Source organism: Rhodamnia argentea, chromosome 3, assembly GCF_020921035.1.
Source record: "Rhodamnia argentea isolate NSW1041297 chromosome 3, ASM2092103v1, whole genome shotgun sequence".
NCBI lineage: Eukaryota > Viridiplantae > Streptophyta > Magnoliopsida > Myrtales > Myrtaceae > Rhodamnia > Rhodamnia argentea.
In genome coordinates, this window is record NC_063152.1 from 9475136 (window position 1) to 9496006 (window position 20871).

A 20871-nucleotide genomic window follows, 5' to 3' on the forward strand; every position below is an offset into this window, starting at 1 on the left:
CCACGTGAGTTGATGATGCCTTCTATGTTGACTCACAGCTTTCACAAGATGAAAGGGGAAAGAGTATGATTTTAAGGATGTTTTTACATAGGTAGCTCTTGGGTAGCGACGGATCTGTCTACCATCATCAACGCGATCGATCTTATCCTAAGCCCGAACCCGCTTTCTCTTGAATATGTTGGAACCTACCGTGCTTGAGACAAGTCCCGCATCCATGGATTCTCGAGCTCGTCTCGACAACATACTTTGCCCTTGTTTATTTCACGTGTGCCGCGGCCCTATATTTCTCGAATTGCAAGTACCGTTTTTAATCTGGCTTGCATTTTATAGAGGGTGTTAAAGTATCCCAAATCGTCAATCTATAAAGTTCATATACTCTTGGTTTCCCTCCACCTATTAATTTAATTTTTTTAGGTTACATATTCTAAGGGAAAATTACCAAAACAGTAATAAACTTATTGCAATTGTGCCACTTCAGTAATAAATCTTTTTTTTTCTAATTGAGTCCTAAATCTTTTGCGGTTGTGCCAATTCGGTCAATTTGGTAGGCCAGCACTAACGCAGATGATTTTTAATTATTTTTTCTTTCATTCTTTGTTTTTTGCTTGGGCCGGCGAGGGTCACATCCCTCGTCCGGCCTCCCCTAGATCTGGGCAAGTTGAGTAAGGTTGCGGGCGAGGCCATGGCTACCTTTGCCCATGGCCGGTGAGGCTAGCCCTTGCCCGGATCCAAGCGACACCAACCCCGCATGTGACTCATCGCCTTCCCCAACGGCTAGCGAACTCCAACGACCCTTGTCGGCCACAAGAAGAAAACAAAGAAGAAGGAAAAAAAAATAAAAATAATTACAAATTTGAATTTTTATGAAATTAAAGAAAAATAATAAAATATTAGTAGAAATGGCCCACGTCGATTCGCACCATGCCACATTAGTGCTGGTCGATCGGATTGGCTTAATTAGCATAAATGCAAAATGTCTATGACTCAATTGAAAAAAAAAAAAGACTTGAAACTGAATTAACACAATTATAATAAGTTGTGAACTATTTTGGTAATTATCTCGCTATTCTAACATAATAGTTTTAGTATTGTAATTTTTCGGTTATGGAGGTACCGACCAACTATATTCTAAATCAGCTCCAAACTCTATAGCCCACAGGGCACTCTGAATTCGACCTTAAAATCATCACGCTATACCAAACACGATTATTATCTTATCGAAATTGACGTGGGTCCAAAATCCGATTCATGCAAACTTGTTGCCATGCCTATTTCCATATGGAAAACCAGATTACTCGTTCACTAAAGAAATCGTCACCATCACAATTTATTTCCGGGGCGAGGCGGGGCGGCGGGCATGAGTCTTTGGATGATACAAGGCAAAATAAAAGGGCTCTTTCCTTCAATGCTCTTCAAAACAGTGACACCTCTTTCATGCCCGTGCTCTCATTTTGTCCCTTGTTAGGTGGTCGTTGCTGTCGGTCCTCAACCCGCCATTGTTGAGGCCGCCGTGCCTTCTAAACCCCTCGTTGTTTGCTCGACTTGTTTCTCTAGGTCCGACCGTGTAGAAGCTCACTGGACATCCTTGAAATTCTATGGATGAATTGGGTCGGGAGTTTTCACCGGTTTGATGGGATTTGAACATGTAATCTCCGGTTGAGATCCGGGTGAGCCTCGCCGGCCCTTGCCTAGGTTGGCGAGGGCAAGCCGTTCTTGTGCAAGGCCGGCAATAGGTGACGGCAACCCACCATCAGGACCCTGCCATTTTTTTCCAGTATTATATTTTTTAAAAAATAGCTTTCTTTTGTTTTTTTCAATATAATTTAAAATAATTTTTTTTAAAAAATACCACCTAAGATATAGAAATTAATTTAAAATGCAACATCAACATTTTCCGTTAGATGGTATTAACGGAATGATTAGATAGCACCAATTTGATAAATTTCGGGACTCGATTGTAATTTTTTAAAAATTTTAGGACAAAACTGCACTTTTGGGATATGTTTATTTATTTTTCTATCTTTTTGGGACCCGAGGGCTATGTTCACAATAAGAGTTGATCGAGCGCGTCCGTTCCCACCTAAAGGAAGGCACGGCGTCGCCGCTACGTGCAATCGTACCGTGCACGACCTGACCCCCTCCCTCTTCTCTTCTTCACTTCAGTTTAGTCTTCGCGGGTCCCATGCAGTAACGCCCACGACAGCACTCGCAGCGCATTTTGTCCCCCCGCCCACTCGCGCGCGTGCGGCTCGCCGTTCCCATGGGTTTTTGCCACGCGTCGCGCGTGTCGCTGCACCACGTGGAGGAGGGGCCATTTTCGGTAAGAAAAACAACCGTTCAACGCGAGCCCCAGCTCGTAGCGAAATTACGAGAAAACCCTGAGCTCGGTTTTTTCGGTTGGATTTTGTTGGGAAAATGAGAACAGGCAACCAAAAAAAAAAATAATAATAATTGCTCTAATTTCCGTGGAAGGGTTTTTGTTTTTGTCGGACAATTTACTCTTTTTTTTTTTAGTGCTTTTAAGACATCCGAAATGATACCTATTACTTTGCTTTTTCAATAAATAAGTCTTGACGAGTAATATATATATATATATATTCATGTAGGTTCATTTTTCTTTGTTATCTTTTCAATGTTACGTAAACGTTAATCGATAAATTGGCACGAGCTTTTTAGTAGAGCCATGATTTTTTTAAAAAAACGTGATATGCCCACTTATTTTTAATTAAATTCAATCAAAAAATATCTCATTTTTTTCTACCAAAAAATTTAAAATATTTGTTCGAAATTTCAACGAATTTATGAAAAAGATTACACGCAAATCAATAGGTTAACATTAACATGATATGAAAACTTCGAGGTGTTTTTTCACTAGAAAAATAAAAAAAGTTTACTCCAAACTTTTAAATTTTTTTTTTTGGTCGAAAAACTTTCAAATTAACCAGAAAGCAAACGTTAAGTAAAAAGTAGTCTTTACCTTTAAATTAAGCGAAACTAAACGTACTCTTGTTAATTAGTCGGATTAAAAAGAGATTTTCTTAGTGTATTTTAAGTAATCAAAATTCGAAATCTTTTAAATATTAGCTTTTCCCTTATAACTGTAATAAATGCTTTGAGAACTCATCGTTAAATAAGTGCCCTAAACATATTGATATGACCAGTGACCTATGCAAAAATCTAATCTAGGAAGTGGCCGGACCAAAAAAAAAAATAAAATCGTGCCTCAATTAGGAGTGTGATGTCAAAACTTCACGTGGAATTTCATAGATGATATTATTTATCCGAAAAATAAGCAAGAAGCGGACGTATCCTTTGCTTTGTTATAGGGCTAGAGTGAACTTGTTACTATGACCCAAATATTCCTATCCTGGTACTTCCATAACATATTGACCTCTCAACGAATTTTCATTTCGGAAGAAATTTCAAATTAGTATCCGAAACCTAGATTGATGTCTTTATAACTTGTATGCATGTATTGGAGACAGTCGAAACCGCCCTCAATTCTCGAGTTGTGTTCTTGACATCATCCTCCAATTTCAATACGGCCTTGACGGATCCCCAAACTGGTCCTTGCCCTTTGGACGGTGATTCGGTCTTAGATGCTTGGTCCGAAACCGAACTATCGTCGGGAGATACTTCTGACAACTTATCAGAAGCGACCATTCGTGGAAAGGTCTGCTCAGCACATATGGTCTTTGAGAAGGATTCATCTTCGGATTAGGGTCGGGGATACCAAATCCGGAAGGAAAATTGATGTGAAGTAAGCATACCTTGTGGCATTAGTTTCGAGATTTTTTGCGATGCGAAAATTAGTTTCAAAGATAAATGTGCTGCGGGATACTGATTAATAATTTTTTTTAATACTTTAATTGGTGGGTGCGGATAATAATGAATTTCGCTCCAATGGCAAGCGTGGACGGCGTCGACGTTTTAGAGAGAGAGAGAGAGAGAGAGAGAGAGAGTTTGAAAAAAAAAAGGAGAAAAAAACAACCGAAACAAGAAAGGCATCAGTAGAGAGGGAAACAAGAGAGAGAAAGGGGGGCGACGCCAAAACTGAGGCACGACTCGACGTGCTTTTAAAGCCTCTCGCGCACACACAACGCACCACCTACGCACGCACGAATTTCTTCTTCTGCTCTCTCTCTCTGTCTCTCTCTTCGCAAAACCCTCTCTGTCTTCGATCTCCTTCTCTCTCTCTCTCTCTGCTTTCTCTCTCTTCTGTGATTGCAGATCAGGCTCGCACGCCACTCCATTGCACATCTCCGAGCTCCTCTCTCCACGGCGACTGCTTCCTCGCTTGAATTTGGGGATTATGCATTGCTTCCGGCCGTAGACCGCATCTCCCGCTGCTGCTGCTGCTGCTGCTGCCGCGGCGATGGCGGCTCCGGCCCCACCTCCGGCTTCGAGCTCGGCCTCGGCGAAGGCCTGCTTCAACCCGGAGTGCTCGGAGGCGAAGCCGGAGAGACCTAGGAAGGGCTGGCGGCTCCGCGCCGGGGACTCCGCCGAACTCTGCGATCGATGCGCGTAAGCCGGGCTTTCTATCTTTTTCTACTCTCTGTTGACCGCTTCGGTGTTGTTGACTCTCGTCGTGTTGTTCGCGAGCGTTGGTCTGGTTGAAGCGTTTTTTTAGTTCTGTTTGGTCAGTGTTTTGTGGCAGTTGAGCTGGGGAGTGACGTTTCTCATGGTAGTTTTGGTTTAACGTTTGTTGACTTGGTTTGGAGTTATTGCTACGGGCGCTTTTGTGTGCGTTGGTACGGTCACGTGATGAGTTTAATTTTGCGAAAGGATTTGGAGTTTCACTGCCTTTTCTGGTATGGAGAGTCTAATATGGAAGGAGTATTATTGAATTACAGAACTTAAGTGAGTTGCCATCCGCTGTGCCCTTTTGGTACATTCGTCTCTACTTTTGGAGCGGAGTAGTAGAAGCAGAAACGACTTGAATTGCTCTTTGGATTTTGACGGACTTCTTCACTTTTGGAGAGTGTAGTTTATTGGGAAGCAAAAGAGCTTCATCCTGACCCACTCGGAGGGCATGCATGATCTTGTCGTACAATCTGTGGCATCTGCACTCAAGACCACGCCTCGCTTCCCTAACAGATTCAGTTTTAGTCCAAGAGAAGATCAAAATTGCTCCTTTTGCTCTTTAAGTGAACTCTCTGCCCAGTCATTTGCACAGCTTAATATGAACCATTTCAGAGTGGTATCTAGCTAGTCCAGGTTGAGCAAGTAGAAGCATGTTTCAAGGCGGGAAAACAGTTGTGGCTAATGGGAAACATTTGCCATGTTACTTTCTGTGGCCTTGTTCAGTTCCTTTAGCATTTTGACTACTTCCATCTGAAAGTTTGCAGTGTGCAGAGAGTTTGCATTTCACATATCAGTCAAAGCAAATACTTGGTCCATGGCTCCTCAAACTATTCGAAAATTTCTGGCTAGAGTTTTTCTTTAATTGGACGTTGTAACTTTTATGAGAGGTTGCAAACATCAGTGATATCACTCTATCAGATATCAGTAGTTGCAGTTTTCCATTCTCCGTTCACTGTTGGACCATTATCCCATTCACCGTTCCCTGCTGCCAGTCCATGCTTGCCACATTTTGGTGCTATAACCACTGTGGAATGGAAGAAACTGATTGAAGAGGCACATGTGGAATAATCACTTTTCAATAAGTGTGAAATGGGAAGATCGAAACTTCCCTACAAATTGGAGTGGCTTCCCTAGAATGCTTTAAAGCCAAGGCAAGGGAAGTCGTGCTTGCAGTTTGGGCATTATCAAAGCGACTTTGCAGCTCAAAGTCTTTCACATGGTGTTTACAACACCTCATTGTTTTTTTCAAGGATATTTGCAACGCCTCATTGTTGTCCCAAAGAGCTTAGTGGGCTCAAAGCTCATTTCAAATTTTTTTCGAAACTTACCTTAAATCATTCCTTTCTCAATTGAAACAGTTCTCTGTTTCCTTAATTTCTTTCTGCTATTCAGTTTGTGTAATCGATAGCTTAATCATGCATAGTCTTGCTATGATAGTTTTTTTCTTCCCTTAACTTCTTTCTTCAATTCAGATAGAGGACTATTAATAGATTTTTCCCTTTTAACTTCTTTCTTCAATTCAGCTAGAGGACTATAAATAGTTTTTTCCCTTTAGATTTTTTATATTTGTCTTGACTTAATTTAAAGTTTTTCATGTGCTAAACTCAAACTTCATAAATTTTACCTGTACGATTGGATTGGTTACTATATAAAAGAATTTGACTAGAGGGTGTGACTTGGGAGTGAACAAGTTCTGCAATGATCTATGTTAGATTTAGTCACAATACCACATCGACTTTTTAGTTCATTGGGGATGATGAACACAAAAGCCAAACAGTAAACTTGTAACCTTGAGCCTGAATTAAGGTGCCTTGAAAGAACATTTCTAGTTGAAGTTCCTTTCTAATATTTGAGGACACTTTAGAGTTAAGGTTTTCTTTATTTCAGCAATTTTGATATCTCAAATAATGTCTTTGTTGAAGATCTTACTCCAAGTTCCTCTCTGCTTCAGGACTGTTTATGAGGAAGGCCGATTTTGCGAAACTTTTCACCCAAATGCTTCTGGTTGGAGATGCTGTGAATCATGTGGGAAGGTGAGGAGAAAATTGACCCTAATGATGTATGCTTCTTAGTTGATACAAGTTACGCCAATTCGTTGTTTCGTTCTGTTGTGTTAGATGTCACAGTGATTGCTAAATTTCTTTTGCAGAGGGTACATTGTGGATGTATTGTCTCAGCTCTTGCATTTGCCCTGTTGGATCCTGGAGGAATTGAGTGCATGTCATGTGCTCGGAAAAACTTAGTCTTGGTAATTATGAATCTCACTATTATTGGGCATCTTTGGCAAGCCTAACTTATTAACCCCCATGTTCTCATCTATCCACCCAAAAATGAAAATTACTCAAGTTCTGATCATCTTGTGTGGTTGTTATGCTTATGCTCGGCATTGGAATATACTTTCTTTGTTAGTATTTTGCTGAGAGCAGATGTTGAGATGGGTATTTTCTGTCACCAATGTCCTTTTGAGAGATATCTGTGAGGGAGCTGAATTGTTTATGCACACAGGCTTTGCTTGGTAAACTAAGCAAAGAGGAGGGAATGAAAGTGGGTGAGGAAAATATGAATGTTCGTACATTTTTGTGAGAGAGATGCGGAGGGAAAATTTTTAATATAGGCCAATTTTCATTCCCCACCCCAAAATTTCCCCACATCTCGAGTTGCCGAACAAAGTATAATATTTGAAACTACACAGACTTAAGTTCCTCTGATTGGTGGGATATGCCTGGTCTTGGAGGTTGGATCACATACAATGTTGGTATACAGAACTAGCAGTTTCTTTAAAGATCACGGGGCACGCAAAGTGAAACTGAATATAGTAGCAAAAGAAAAGAAGAGCTACTGATGCAGTTTTGTCTCAGATATGCTATATTATTTTTTACTGGTATTTGACTTTTCAGCTTGGAGAACTGATGGACGACTTAGCAAGATAAACCATGAGCATCAGTTACAGTTTGATAAATTTTATTGCTTATATTTTGGATGTCTATTTGTAGCTTAACATGTGAGGCTTTTCCAAACCATCGCGCCTTGTCGTACAGCGATTATTTTTCCATCACAAGATGTCATTTATAAACATGTTTCTTGCTATAGGACTAAAGATGAAGTCAAATTTCTGGTGCTCTATGAGTTCACGTGCCTACAGCTAATTTGGGACATATTAAATAAATTTGTGCTCTCCGCAATAATTTTTTAGCTTTATGTACCAATTAATAAGGTCCCTTGTTCTTTGGTGATGAGAATAAGATACTAAGCTGTTATTCCTTCTTGGACTTCACTGCCTCTCTCCCCTCCCCTTCTTTTCACAGTCCTCTGGTAAAGCTAGGGGTATCATTTCCATATATCGTCTAACTTTAGTGGAACTTTGTTTCTGGCATTAGATTGGTATATGGTCATTTTTATGTACCATTCGAACAGCATATGTGCATGATGTTTTCTCCCTATTCACCATCCTTCGCTCGTGTGACATGACTTATAGATGATGACGCCTCTCTTTTAAGTCAAGTACCAATTCATTTTTCCCTTTCAGACTCCAAATCCGGCATGGCCACCTCTGCTTTTCCATGCACATTTTCCTGATAGACTTAAGGAACTTTCTGTGAAAAATTGGAATCAATTAGCTGGATCAGGTCCTGTACCTTGGAGGCAGGCACCTACTCTTTTCAATACGTCCATTTCCCGTCCTGAGCTGCAGCCTAGGGCACCGCACGATGCATCTACAAGCATTGATCGATTTGGAGTTGGTGAAAGGTATTCTATTTCCATGGACAATAGGAGAATAGAAGACTTCTCCAACAGATTTATGAATGGAAATATGAAGCTTGGCGCAGTCGAGAAACTTGAAAATGGCATTGCAGGTATTGCTTTTCATACTGATGATCACGCGAGGACAATCTAGGGGGTTCTTGAGATAAACTCCCGCATTCAACATTTTCTTACAGGACCTAACAGCGATGAGCACCTAAATCCATGCAAGATCAATCCTCAACAGTTGACCACTGTGAAGGAGGACCCATCTACTCCACCATATGGATTGGCTGTGCCGCATGCTTCAGGCAATGAATCAAATGGTCACATAGGACTTGCTGGGCCACATTTTCGGCCAGCTCCACCCCCGACGCTAGCAAAGCATATCTATGGAAGTATGCTCAATGATACTAACTCATCTGTTGAAAGTCATACGCGTAATGGAAGGCCTCGAGGGGATGCCAGGGGAAGGAATCAATTACTTCCTCGTTACTGGCCCAGGATAACAGATCAAGAGCTACAACAAATCTCTGGAGAGTATCCTTTTGTTCTATGTGCTTTTATTGATTTATAGCAGCCCGTAGGAAGATGAAATGTATACCTTTCTCTATATTATTGTTTTTGGTGTTTTCCCTGAGAAAGTAACTATAACATGTCAATAGAACAGAGGCTACAATTTCGATAGACCGGATGAAAATGATTTTCAGTGACTGTTCATCATTTAATATCCAACTCTTCAGCTCATTACGTTTTTTTACTTCTATTACTTGTTCAGTACAATATCAGCATGGTGGAAGGTTCAATTTCACCTCTACTGATAATTAGCATTCACAGTCCTATTTCTTAACTTTTATAAGCTCGAACTCTGTAATCACTCCTCTGTTCGAGAAAATGTTGAGTGCTAGTGACGCAGGTAAAATTGGACGTTTGGTGCTGCCAAAAAAATGTGCTGAGGTAAAGACCTTCTTGGCTAAATTCTTACACTGCTTTTGTTGTTCTCATTTCCCCTGGGAGAAACATCTTGGATTGTGGGTCTTTTGGCTGTTTTTTCTGTACAACTTTCAGTCTCAGATATTTCCCTATTTTCTTTGGACTTACCTTAAAACAAATGACACATAAAAACTTCAGCTCGCTGGAAATATGTTAATTTTGTGTTTAATTTCTCGCATTTTAGTTTATGTCCAGTACTCCCGGGTCTTGGATTGTTTTTTTGAATGATTAATGAGATTTCATTAAGAAGGTACCAAGGGGGTACCGCCCCTATATAAGGTGGCTTCTATATACACAAAGTTATTCACAAAAGACTGTTTCTAACATTTCCGACCAACTAGAAGTATGAAATTGGACTTCCTGCCATCCAAGAAGTGGAGAGATAAGGAATTTTTCCATGGCGATGGTACGAAGGCATTATTTGAGCAGTTCGTCCATTGCTTTAGACTAGTGGTTGAGCTTGCATATTGAACCAATTTAGAGGTGATTGGGGTGGCTTTGGTCTTTAACATTTTGTTTTAGCTTTTAATTGGGCACCGCAAAGCATGAAAACATTATCATCTAAAGTCATTTGGTATTTTTCCTTAAATGATTTTTGAAAGTAGAATTAGTGTTCACCATCCGACAAGAGAGTAGAATTATGATGGGAAAGATGTAACAAGTCCTTTTTCTTGCACTTCCCTTGCGGGCTCTTCAACTTACTCCAGGTGGGGTCTACTTTGTTTAACAGGTGATTAGAGGAATTATATGTGGAGCAATTAGGTATAAATATATGTTGACCCTTCAGAATTTGGTTGATAAAGCAAAAGTTATTTTGCTTGTCTCAGATTGAAATATGAATAAGGGCTTTTTGAGAACTTTGGAACATCTCTTGCATTTCCAAAACTTGGAATATCTCGTGTATGATTTGAATCTTGAAGGATATCTTCATCAAGGTTCTTGGGTGTTGGCATTGATATCAACATTCGTTTTTGAACTTTCGTCCATTTCCTGAAGTTGTAAAATGGGTCATTCCTCTTTTGGACCCTCTTCTGAAATTTTTGTCTTTACTTATTTAAAAAAAAAGTTCACGAGTGAAATTTTGGGACTGTACAGGCCTATTTTCCGCCTATTTCTCAGCCAGAAGGATTGCCTCTCAAAGTTCAGGATGCCAAAGGCTCAGAGTGGATATTTCAATTTCGATTCTGGCCCAATAATAACAGTAGAATGTATGTTCTGGAAGGAGTCACGCCATGCATACAGTCCATGCAGTTGCAAGCAGGAGACATTGGTAAGATACTTACAGTTGCGGAATAGGATGCCTGAAACTCGGTATTTTATTCTATAGGAACTTTACAGGATTGGATAGTGCAGTACTACACTTATGAAAGCTTGTTGGGCATAATGAGTAGGAGCATTGTTGTTCTTGACAAGACCTTTTGTCCTGAGTTACTGCTGCTGACAAATGTCATTGCCTTATTTCTGTGAGTTTTATATCCTTCTGGCTATAGGACTGAGATTTGATTTTGTTCCCTCTCAGTAACTTTTAGTCGGTTAGAACCAGAGGGAAAATTGGTCATGGGATTCAGAAAGGCTTCAACTGCTCCCCCATCTGATCAGGTCTGGACTTGCGCAATAATTGACTTTTCCTGGCTTTATTTATGTACATGCTAGACCTCAGAGATATCATACTGGTTTTCCTGCAATATAAACCTAACACTTTGTTTATATTGCTTAGTTATGCTGTTGGTTATCTGAATCCTATGCCAATGTTGGTTGTGTGAATTTTCTAGAAGAAATAAAGCTTTATATAGCATGTCTGTTTCAATGTGCTTCAGATTAAATTGAAACATAAATGATTTATTTTCATCTTGCTGCAGGAGAATGAAACGGCTAAGAGTAGCAATGGAGTTACTGTGCAAGACGTGAGTACGATTCAATGGTTGACATTTTTAAATTTGGGATCTTTGGTTCCAAAAGCAGTCCAGTCCATGATTCTAAAGCCTTTTCCCCCCAATCTGGCAGGCTGAATTGGCAGATCCTAGTTCATGGTCTAAAGTTGATAAATCTGGATACATTGCAAAAGAAGTTCTTGGGGCTAAATCTTCCTTGTCTAGAAAACGGAAGAATACTACCTTGGGTTCAAAAAGTAAGCGACTGAGGATCGAAAATGAGGACGTTATAGAGCTGAAACTAACATGGGAAGAAGCTCAAGGACTGCTTCGTCCACCTCCTAATCACACTCCTAGTGTAGTGGTAATTGAGGGCTTTGAGTTTGAGGAGTATGAGGTAAAATACTTGTTTAAATTTCTTCATATGAAATGAGCTGTTAACAAATTTTTGCATATTGGCTATGTACATGAATGCTTTCCCCTTTACCAAAAGGAGAGGCCACCTCTACCGGATAATTGTTCTATTGGAAAGCTATCGAGAATCTAATTAGCTTGGCTGACCAACACCCCGCACTTTGACTGTTATGGTTTGGGTGAACTGAAGGGGACCAAAAATTGAATGAATTTCTGTATGTGTGTATTGGGTTGTGTTCAGTGGTCCTTTTAGCTCTGAGATATTACACAGGATAAATAATGCTGCATGGAAAGGTTTCATCCTTGTTTGGAGATTGACTCGTTTCTTATGGCAGGATGCTCCAATACTCGGGAAGCCAACAGTTTTTAGGACAGATACTGTGGGGTAAAGTACTCTGTTTAGAGCTCCAAGCATTCCTTTTGTTTTTGTTAATGTCAGAATCGTGTTACATGAGTAAACTACTTTGTTTGGTGCTCCAACCATTTCTTTTCGTAACTGTTCATGTCGAAATCTTGTTACATGAGTAAATGGAGTTGGCGTTCTGAACACATCATCTAGAGATTATGGATGTATATTTATGGGATAAGCATGAAAACTAGTACACACCCAATACTAATTAGCATAAAATCTTGGAATCCTGAAACGATAGTGGCATTTTTAAAAAATCACTATCTTAATGAGAGATTCGTTTAGGTCCTCCATCATCCCTACAAACTTCTTCTTTGTAATGCTGCTGTCTCTGCTAAGAGTGAATCCCTATCACTATATATTAAAGTAATATCCAAAGGGTTTGTGTTTGTTTTGTTCAAACATATTCTGAGGCGTATTTTTGTATCCCATGTGTATCAGTAAAAAGATTCAATGGGCTCAATGCGAAGACTGCTTGAAATGGAGAAAATTGCCAGCTGATGCCCTTCTTCCCTCAAAATGGACTTGCGCGGATAACAGTTGGGAACCAGAAAGGTACTGTAGATTCCACTCTTTCCTTGAAATGGGTTATACAGCCGTCATGGCTTAGTCTTAGTGTGCATGCATAAATTTTAATGTCCCCATGAGCTGTTTGAAACTCATTTTTATTATAAGTTGTAGGATGCATTAGACTTGTAGATCTACAGTAGTCCTTTCTCTCTGTGGTACGAACTGGTAAGCTATTTGCAACTCTATCAATGAATAGGGAGCTTCGAGGGATATGATATTTCTCTGATTGCTGATTGTCACGACCCATCTGGTTTTACAGTTATAACTGAAAACCGCCGGGCCTGCTGACATGACCTCCATGTGTCAGACACGTGGCACCGCGTTGGCACCGCGTCACTGATCTATGGCTTTTTTCCTTGTATTGTCTTTGGAGCCTCTGGTTCTTTTATGCTATACTCATTAGAGAATGTCTTCCTTCTTTTAACTGTTGGTCATTTGGCCATTTAACCTTCACATTAGACAGAAATATGTTTATCACCTTGCTCATTCAATCCATAGCTCTAAGTATCATGTTTCTTCAGATCATCTTGCTCGGCAGCTCCAGACTTGACAGCAGAAGAGCTTGAAGATATGCTATCTAATAATAATCCAGGTATGGTTTGCTTGGGACATGATAGATGGATAGACTTCCTGTACTTTAGTTTAGAACAATGCGACTGCCTGCACACTTATTCCATTACAGGTTACAGATTGCCTCTGTTGTGGCCTATGACTTTGTCATGTTGTCTTTGAACGGTACTGCATTTATAATCTTGGAAATGGACCATTCTAATGTGGAAACAAAATGAGTTAGATCCTTCAAGGAGGGGAAGTTTGGATTTGTTTGAGAAGTTGTTTACATGGCTTTGCCAAATGTGTACATAAGCAAATAGATTTGCGTCATACCGGTATTTAAACAAAAACAAATGTTTAATTGCCATATCCATAGCTATGTGCTATTACATGTGCGCACATATCCAAAAGATGATAACAAGACAAAAGTTACTATCTGTTTCATAGCATTATTCGGAGCCTGAGATGTCTTTGCTCACAGAAGACCGCAGTCTTCTATTATGCATGGTACATGCATTACGGTTCATGCAGATTAATCACTGTTTGCAATCCAGGATTTGTTTTATCGTCAACCTAATGGCAGTTGAAGGGTTCTGAAAATAGTAGTATTATTGAGTCATCTGGGGATAGCCCGTGTTCGGTGACTAGATTAACAACAAAATGAGGCTTTTCTTGCAAGAAATCTTATCAATATATGGACCTTGGCCTAGCAGCGAGTTATCCACCTGTGACTGGAAAACCTGCAGATTTGAGACAGGGAAGCCTCTTTGGAAAATAGCAAGGGGAGCTGCAAACAGTGGTTAACCGTTGCATAGTGCGGATCCTCATGCGTGGGTGCTATTTCTAGGATGATGTATGAATGCCTGACAAAATTCCTTGATAGTAACTCACTTCCTTTAGTTTGGTAGCATGGAGTAAGAACTCCCAAGTGAACAGTGTAATCGGGACTGTCGAGAACAGATCAAGGGGTATTTGGTTGTTGCATAGCTCAGGTCGGAGCAGGGTGCCATATGACCTTGGACCCTGTTCTATATTATATTGATCGAAACCTCTATATGGTTCAATAGAGGACCTGCCTAGGATTCTGTTGAATGAATAATAGTACGAGGTCTGAATCCAAAGTGACGAAATTCCATCAAGCCTCTTTTTTTATTCTAGGCAACCTTATTCAACTGAGACTTTTCCCCAAAGGATGGGTGTGGGGTATGTTTTACTTTGTTCATGTGTAGGAAAATGAATGCTCAGCAAAAAGTTTGGTATATTGAATTACTGGTATCTTACGGTTCGATGGTTTTTCAACATTGATCTGATTTCCTATAATCAATCCATCATTATGGTCGTGCAGCACCTTCTAAGAAAGCCAAGGCTCCTAAACAAGAGAGTATGGAAGCACTGGAGGGGCTCGACACTCTTGCCAACCTAGCAATCTTGGGAGAAGGCGAGACACTCCCATCATCTTCTTCGGCATCTCAAGCCACAACAAAGCACCCTCGACACCGACCAGGGTGTTCGTGTATTGTTTGTATACAACCCCCTAGTGGGAAGGGCCCAAAACACAAGCAGACATGCACATGCAATGTCTGTCTGACCGTGAAGCGCCGTTTCCGCACCTTGATGCTGAGGCGCGAAAAGAAACAGTCGGAGAAAGAAGCGGAAGGTTCGCGCAAGAAGCCACAACACCAGAACCTATCACTTGCAGAAAAATCACCAGAAGACGACCCTTCACAGTGCAATAACAACACTGCAAATAGCAGCCCAAGCCAGAAAAAGATGGGTAATGATGGTTCTGATGACGAAATGAACAGGATTAAAAGCTCGGGTTCGCCTTTTAAAGGTCAGATCGATCTTAATATTCAGCCAGAGCGGGAGGAGGAGTTCTCGCCTGGGTCAGATTCTGGTGGTATGATGAGGTTGCTACATGATGCCACCCAGAAACTCAGGCAGAAAATTTCGACCTCAGACAGCTTTAGGAATTCCACAGGCGATCCTGCCAAGCTGGATCCAGATGGAGGCGAAAGGCTTGTCAGCGACGTGGTAGAGAGTGGTCATCAAGAGGTCAACGAGGATCGAGCTAAAGCTTTGGCATCTACGGTGCACGAATGAAGTATTGTATGCCTAACACGCATTGCTGTATTGATCCTGATGTAGTTTTTGCTGTGCTTCCGAGGCAGGCCTGGGACCAGTATTTGTAGTTGTACATTCACCCATTTTGAGATTGGGCTATTTTAGTTCCTGTACATAGGAAGAGAGTAGGAATTAGACCGAATGGTTGAAGGCCATTGATTTTGCTGATTAATACTCGATGTTATTGCCCCGTTCACTGTAAGAGCAAAACTGATACGCGTGCGGCTTTTCCTTCCTTTCAAACTGGTGGTTGCGCTTGCTCGAAGCAGCAGCGGACCTAACCAGCACGTTGTTTAGAACTTAAAACAGGAGACTGGATTAATACATGTTGCAGAATGCATGTTCGATGCATTGGCTCGGAGAAATTTTGGACTTGTGCATCTGTAATTTTTGAGAGAGATAAAACTAGGCGTTCGGAATGATAATGCCGCGATGAAGTTACAGTGGATATGATGAGTAAAAGCACTGAAGATTTGACAATTCTCTTTTTTTAATCCTTTCGAAAGGGCGATCCGTTTCTTACCTTCTCAAAACGATTCTTGATCAGCCGGTCGACCCTCTTCCAGCCTTCCGTTTTCTCGATACTCAGAACGAGTATCTTCACGTTCTCGTTCATGACAATCAAAGTTGGGATCTTGACCACTTCGGATTCCAATTCAAAAAGCATAGACAATACGCATTAGCCTCCAAATTTCATGATCCAACTGGTCGCACTTCGCTTTCCTTGAACAAAACCTAACATACGGCGTAGACTAAATCAGTCTCACAGGAGGGACTCTGTAACTTACCAAACCATTTTCAAGTTGTTTTGAAGATCAGAGCATCATCTCTCCCTGGCCAGCAGCAGAATAAAAGATTCTATGAAGTTTCGGAACCACGTCTTCAATATATGCTATCAGCAGAAACATAAACCCCACTAAGGTGTCGGTTGTCTGAACAGGAGCTGTTAATGGCCTACACGACCCACATTGAAGCTTGACTTTGATATTCAAGTTTCTTCTCAGATAGTTGACATTATACGTGTATCGCCATTAGCTAGCACTGGGGGTCAACCAGGTCAGTCTTAGCAACTTCCCCATCTATTTCTTCCAATTTCCAGAACTTCGGATCCCTTAGGTTTGGTCAAACTGGAAAGAATATGTAGCTTAACGTTCTCCCATTTTGGCATTGCAGGTGATAGTTCTGTTCTTCCATCCTCCTTCCTAAAGCAGGGTAAATACAGAAAGAGGAGAAGGGTCATTTGCCCCAGGCCCACAAGCCATGTACAGTTAGTTACTCTGAACTCTTCGCATTGTCAAGAGTTCACTCGGACTGACTCCATCGCAGGGAAGGGCACGAGGTAGTGACGAAAAGGGGGATTGGTGAAGATGAATGATTTGTTCTCCAATTCATTCAAGCGATACACTGACTTGAAGGAGCAGGTATACCTAGATGACACCGATTCCCAAAAGGAAACTGTCAACCTTGACAAGTTCTTCAAAGACGTTGAAAGAGTGAAGGAGGAGATGGCTCAGGTCGAGCAGCTCTACAAGAGATTGCAGGAATCGAATGAGGAGAGTAAAATCATCCATGATGGCAAAACGACCAAGCAGCTCCGGGCCCGTATGGACTCAGATGTGCAACAGGTCTTGAAACGAGTCAAAATCATCAAAGGCAAGCTCGAAGCACTTGAACATTCCAATGTAGCCGACCGCAATCTTCCTGGATGTGGCATCGGTTCATCAGCAGACCGGACCCGGACTTCAGTGGTTATTGGACTGGCGAAAAAGCTCAAAGATATGACGGATGATTTCCAGGACTTGAGGGCAAAAATGAACGTGGAATATAAGGAAACTGTGGGAAGAAGGTACTTTATGATCACGGGACAGAAGGCGGACGAAGAGACCATTGACAACCTAATATCAAGTGGAGAAAGTGAGAGTTTTGTTCAAAAAGCAATTCAGGAACAAGGGAGAGGTCAAATCTTGGACACGATATCAGAGATTCAAGAGAGGCGAGATGCAATTAAGGAGATAGAGAAAAACCTGATAGAGTTGCACCAGATATTCTTGGATATGGCTGCACTTGTGGAGTCACAAGGTCACCAACTCAACGATATCGAGTCTCAGGTTGCTCAGGCCAGCTCCTTCGTGAGGCGAGGGGCAGATCAGCTTCAAGTAGGCAAGGAATATCAGAAAAGCTCTAGGAACTGGATGTGCATTGCCGTTATACTTGGTGCTGTTATTGTCTGCTTCCTGATAATACCAATCTTAACATCAATTCAGTTAGGAAGAAAGGGAATGTGAGTGCAAAGACCCGGTTAAGCCGTGCGGTGGAGTTTTGCAGAATTCAAGGGGAGAAAATCAGCTAAGGATTTTCCCATACATGGAAGATCTATTATAGTTTTTTCTACTTCCATTTCTCTTTTCTCTGTCTTTATTGTTTCATTTCCTCTCCTTCAGTAATTCCCTAGATAACCTGATATGTACAACTTTTCGCCAAGTAAACATGGACAGAGCATCTGAATTGGAAAATGCAAGTTTGATATTCGGCATTCAAGTATATCTCATCTTTCTTTGCCAGTTTCAACTTCTCTGGTAACACCAGAAGAGAAGTCGCCAAAGCCAACAACTGGGAGTCTGGGACATGAACACAAGCAACACGTTTTTACTGAATAAAAGATCAGTCTGCTGATCAAATAGCAGTAACCAGCTTAGTTAAGCAAAGTGCCTAGGGCGATATCGGGTGATATAGAATCGTTATTGATGCTATTGCTTTATCGGAGAGAAACAAATGGCAAAAAGTCGATCAGAATGTAACCGCAGAGCATTTCATCCACCGCTTTAGTCAGACTCTGGTTTTCTTGCCCTTGCCAAGACAAATTACTGCAAGATGCAGAACTATAGCCTTCCTTTTCAATAACTAAAGATCCGGAGCATCAAGTAAAAGATGGCCATATTTCTCGTAGGTAATAGACTAATGTTTCCCATAATTGCAATGAATAACGTACCAACTAGACAGGGCCAAATTGAACTGTGGGCCCGGAACCGGCCCGGAACCGGAACCGGTTCTGGGCCGGTTTCAACCCGTTTTTTTTTTTTAAAAAAAAAGGAGGAAGCTTAGGGAAAATAGCCATTGGGCCTAGGAACCGACGGTTCCGAACCGGAACCGGAACCGGCGGTTCCACCTTTTTTAAGAACCGGAACTGCCGGTTCCCTCTAGTACCAATTATCATCCAAAGCCAGCTTGAAGCAAGAAAAGTAAAACTATTGCTTTATGTCATCCATGTAATTACCATGAAATCATCTATGAGCTCTGGTAGACCTCAAGTACAACACCTAGAGACATTTGAAGACTCAAAATAAGCAGCATGTCAACACCCCTGCAACCTATGAATTAAGCATAACTACCAGGCTCAAGGATTTGTTGGAACCACCATTACAAATATAATTTTCTTTCAATATGAATTCAACTGAAGCCAAGATTATCCTGAAAGGCAAGTATAACAAGTTTCAGCGCTCAAGACAAGAATTTTATCTTGTAAAGATGGTCCATCGGTTTCGACCCAAAAAAAAAAAAGGTCCATCTGTCATCTCCCAATCTCTATCGAGCGGAGGAAAATAATTATAACCATGCAAACATCGGAAGAAACGAAACTATCTCGAAGGGCTTCAAAATCAATAATCCCATCATCACAGATCGCATTTTACAAAATCAAAGCCATCCAGGCAAGCACTTTCTAATGGTATGATACAAGACAGGCCATAATTTTCTCTCTAACCATTATCCACAAAAAGGAGAAAACGCCCAACTTGTTTTTCCAAGCCAAAAGATATCAAGTACCGGAGTTGGGCAAAGCCGACATAAATGAATTGTATGAGGACTCCAAATCAAAGTGGAGTTGCCGGGCCTGCTGCTCTGTCAGCTCATCTGCAGCCCCCATCTTGGAGAGCCTCGAGATCCACTCCTTCATCTTTGTCTTCCCCTCGAAATCCGGAGGCAGTATGGTCAGCTTATTGAGAGAAGCAAAGAGATCTGAAAGCACTGGATGCACCTGATCCACAGCCACCATATTCAATTTAAGCGAATCCATCGCTGTGATAAAGTTCTGCACGCACTCCGCAACGATGGCAGCTGAGGTGGTTGCAGATGTAGCTGCCGCAGCCCGATGCTCCACTGTGGCGGGGACACCCGACACCACCAGGCGGTTTATGGCGGCAGGACAATCCATCTTGTAAGTATCAGCGAACCGCTCCACGCTGGGAATCGTGTCTTTCAGTGTGGAGGCCAGGGTTTTATAATGCGTAATGAGCTTTTGACACTCGATCTCGTACTCGGATGGAGGTATTATGTCACGAATATACGCCTTTTCCAACTTCTCAGTGGCTCGAATTATGGCATAGAGCTCAGCAAAGTTCTCATACATATCCCTTTCGCGCTTGTCATTCCACAGCTTTACCTCCATTTCAGGTGGACAGATCGGCGTGCAGATTTACTCGTTATGCTAGGGGGCTAACAGAGCAAGTGGGAATCCCTGGAAGGGCGGGAGGACTGGAGAAGATAACAGGACACGCGCAAAAACCACGCCTTCACCGATAAATCAAATGCCAAGAAAAGAAAAAATTACTGACGGAAATGCTTATAAGTACTATCTAAGTAGAAACACCAACAATTGATACGCTTGATAAACATAAACACGAAAAGTGATGCGCACGTCCATATGATCAAGCAAAGCCAATGGCAACAACTCACAAGCTTCATTGCTTCCAAAAAAATCATAAACAAAGGGCAAAAGTAAAACAGAACCAAGTGTTGAATGCCGAAATCAGAACCTTGCAATGTCATCTCAAGCAAGCAAGGCCGACCCGGATCACCACTCAGAGACACCATCAGCGTGATCATAGCCAGGCGTACCCTATGGAGCTAAACTTAACAAAGTGCAATGACATCGATTTCAATGAGAAAACTCAAAGAAACGTCTTTCAATCTCAACCACGTCCTATGCAACCACAGACTCACGATCATCAACAATGATCACCACCATCGTCACGAGTCATCAGAGCGATGCTAAACCCAGATCCAGACTCCTCTGTAACTGGAGATTCATCTCATATCATCACCACCCAAAAGGACAATTTAAAAACCCAGGTGCCACAAGAAAGCATCTTTCACGAGACAGAGAGAGCTTACAGAGAGGGAGAGAGGGAACGCAGCTGGGTCGTCGTGAATACCGCCGTCGTGGGAACTGCAGAGAAAGAGAGAGAGAGAGAGAAAGAGGTTGCGGTTGCGTGTGGATTTGCTGAGGTGATTTAATAACGCCGACGCCATTTTTGGACAATCTACTTTGTACCGGTTGGGGCCCAAATTACGTTTGTGTCCTCGGTTGGGGACCGGCCCGGTCCGACCGGTTGTAGCCCCGTCACAGAAAGGCGGCCAGGCGGGTCATCTTAATTGGTCCCCGGCCACGTTGGAGTCGATCTTATTTGTCGACAACAATTCCTTCCTATAAAAAGCCGGGTCGAAGATCTCCTTCAATCGAATGCGAATCCATTCGGTCGCTTCCTCTTTCTCTCTATTCCTCAGAACCGGTGGTTCACTCGCTCGCTCGTTTAGTATTGCTAACAATTATGAAGA

At 41.7% G+C, this 20871-nt stretch overlaps 3 protein-coding genes across 3 annotated transcripts; 2 read left to right on the forward strand and 1 right to left on the reverse strand.

The window, feature by feature from the left end:
- The first annotated feature begins 4101 nt into the window (after positions 1 to 4101).
- Positions 4102 to 15451, forward strand: LOC115750437 (B3 domain-containing protein Os07g0563300-like). The gene is made up of 14 exons (XM_048276453.1): positions 4102 to 4524; positions 6536 to 6617; positions 6734 to 6832; positions 8111 to 8438; positions 8523 to 8865; positions 9186 to 9282; positions 10414 to 10588; positions 10838 to 10917; positions 11178 to 11222; positions 11323 to 11586; positions 11939 to 11988; positions 12454 to 12567; positions 13104 to 13174; positions 14480 to 15451. Exons 1-14 carry the CDS (start codon positions 4376 to 4378, stop codon positions 15235 to 15237), a joined length of 2655 nt encoding a protein of 884 aa, XP_048132410.1. The 5' UTR covers positions 4102 to 4375; the 3' UTR covers positions 15238 to 15451.
- Positions 15452 to 16034: 583 nt separating this feature from the next.
- Positions 16035 to 17962, forward strand: LOC115750356 (syntaxin-124-like). The gene has a single exon (XM_030687654.2). The coding sequence runs from the start codon at positions 16626 to 16628 to the stop codon at positions 17541 to 17543; it is 918 nt and encodes a 305-aa protein (XP_030543514.1). The 5' UTR covers positions 16035 to 16625; the 3' UTR covers positions 17544 to 17962.
- Positions 17963 to 18841: 879 nt separating this feature from the next.
- LOC115750355 (vacuolar protein sorting-associated protein 28 homolog 2-like) lies at positions 18842 to 20575 on the reverse strand. The gene is made up of 2 exons (XM_030687653.2): positions 20428 to 20575; positions 18842 to 19824 (listed from the first exon to the last, which is right to left on the reverse strand). The coding sequence occupies exon 2, from the start codon at positions 19700 to 19702 to the stop codon at positions 19073 to 19075; it is 630 nt and encodes a 209-aa protein (XP_030543513.1). The 5' UTR covers positions 19703 to 19824; positions 20428 to 20575; the 3' UTR covers positions 18842 to 19072.
- Between the last annotated feature and the right edge of the window lie 296 nt (positions 20576 to 20871).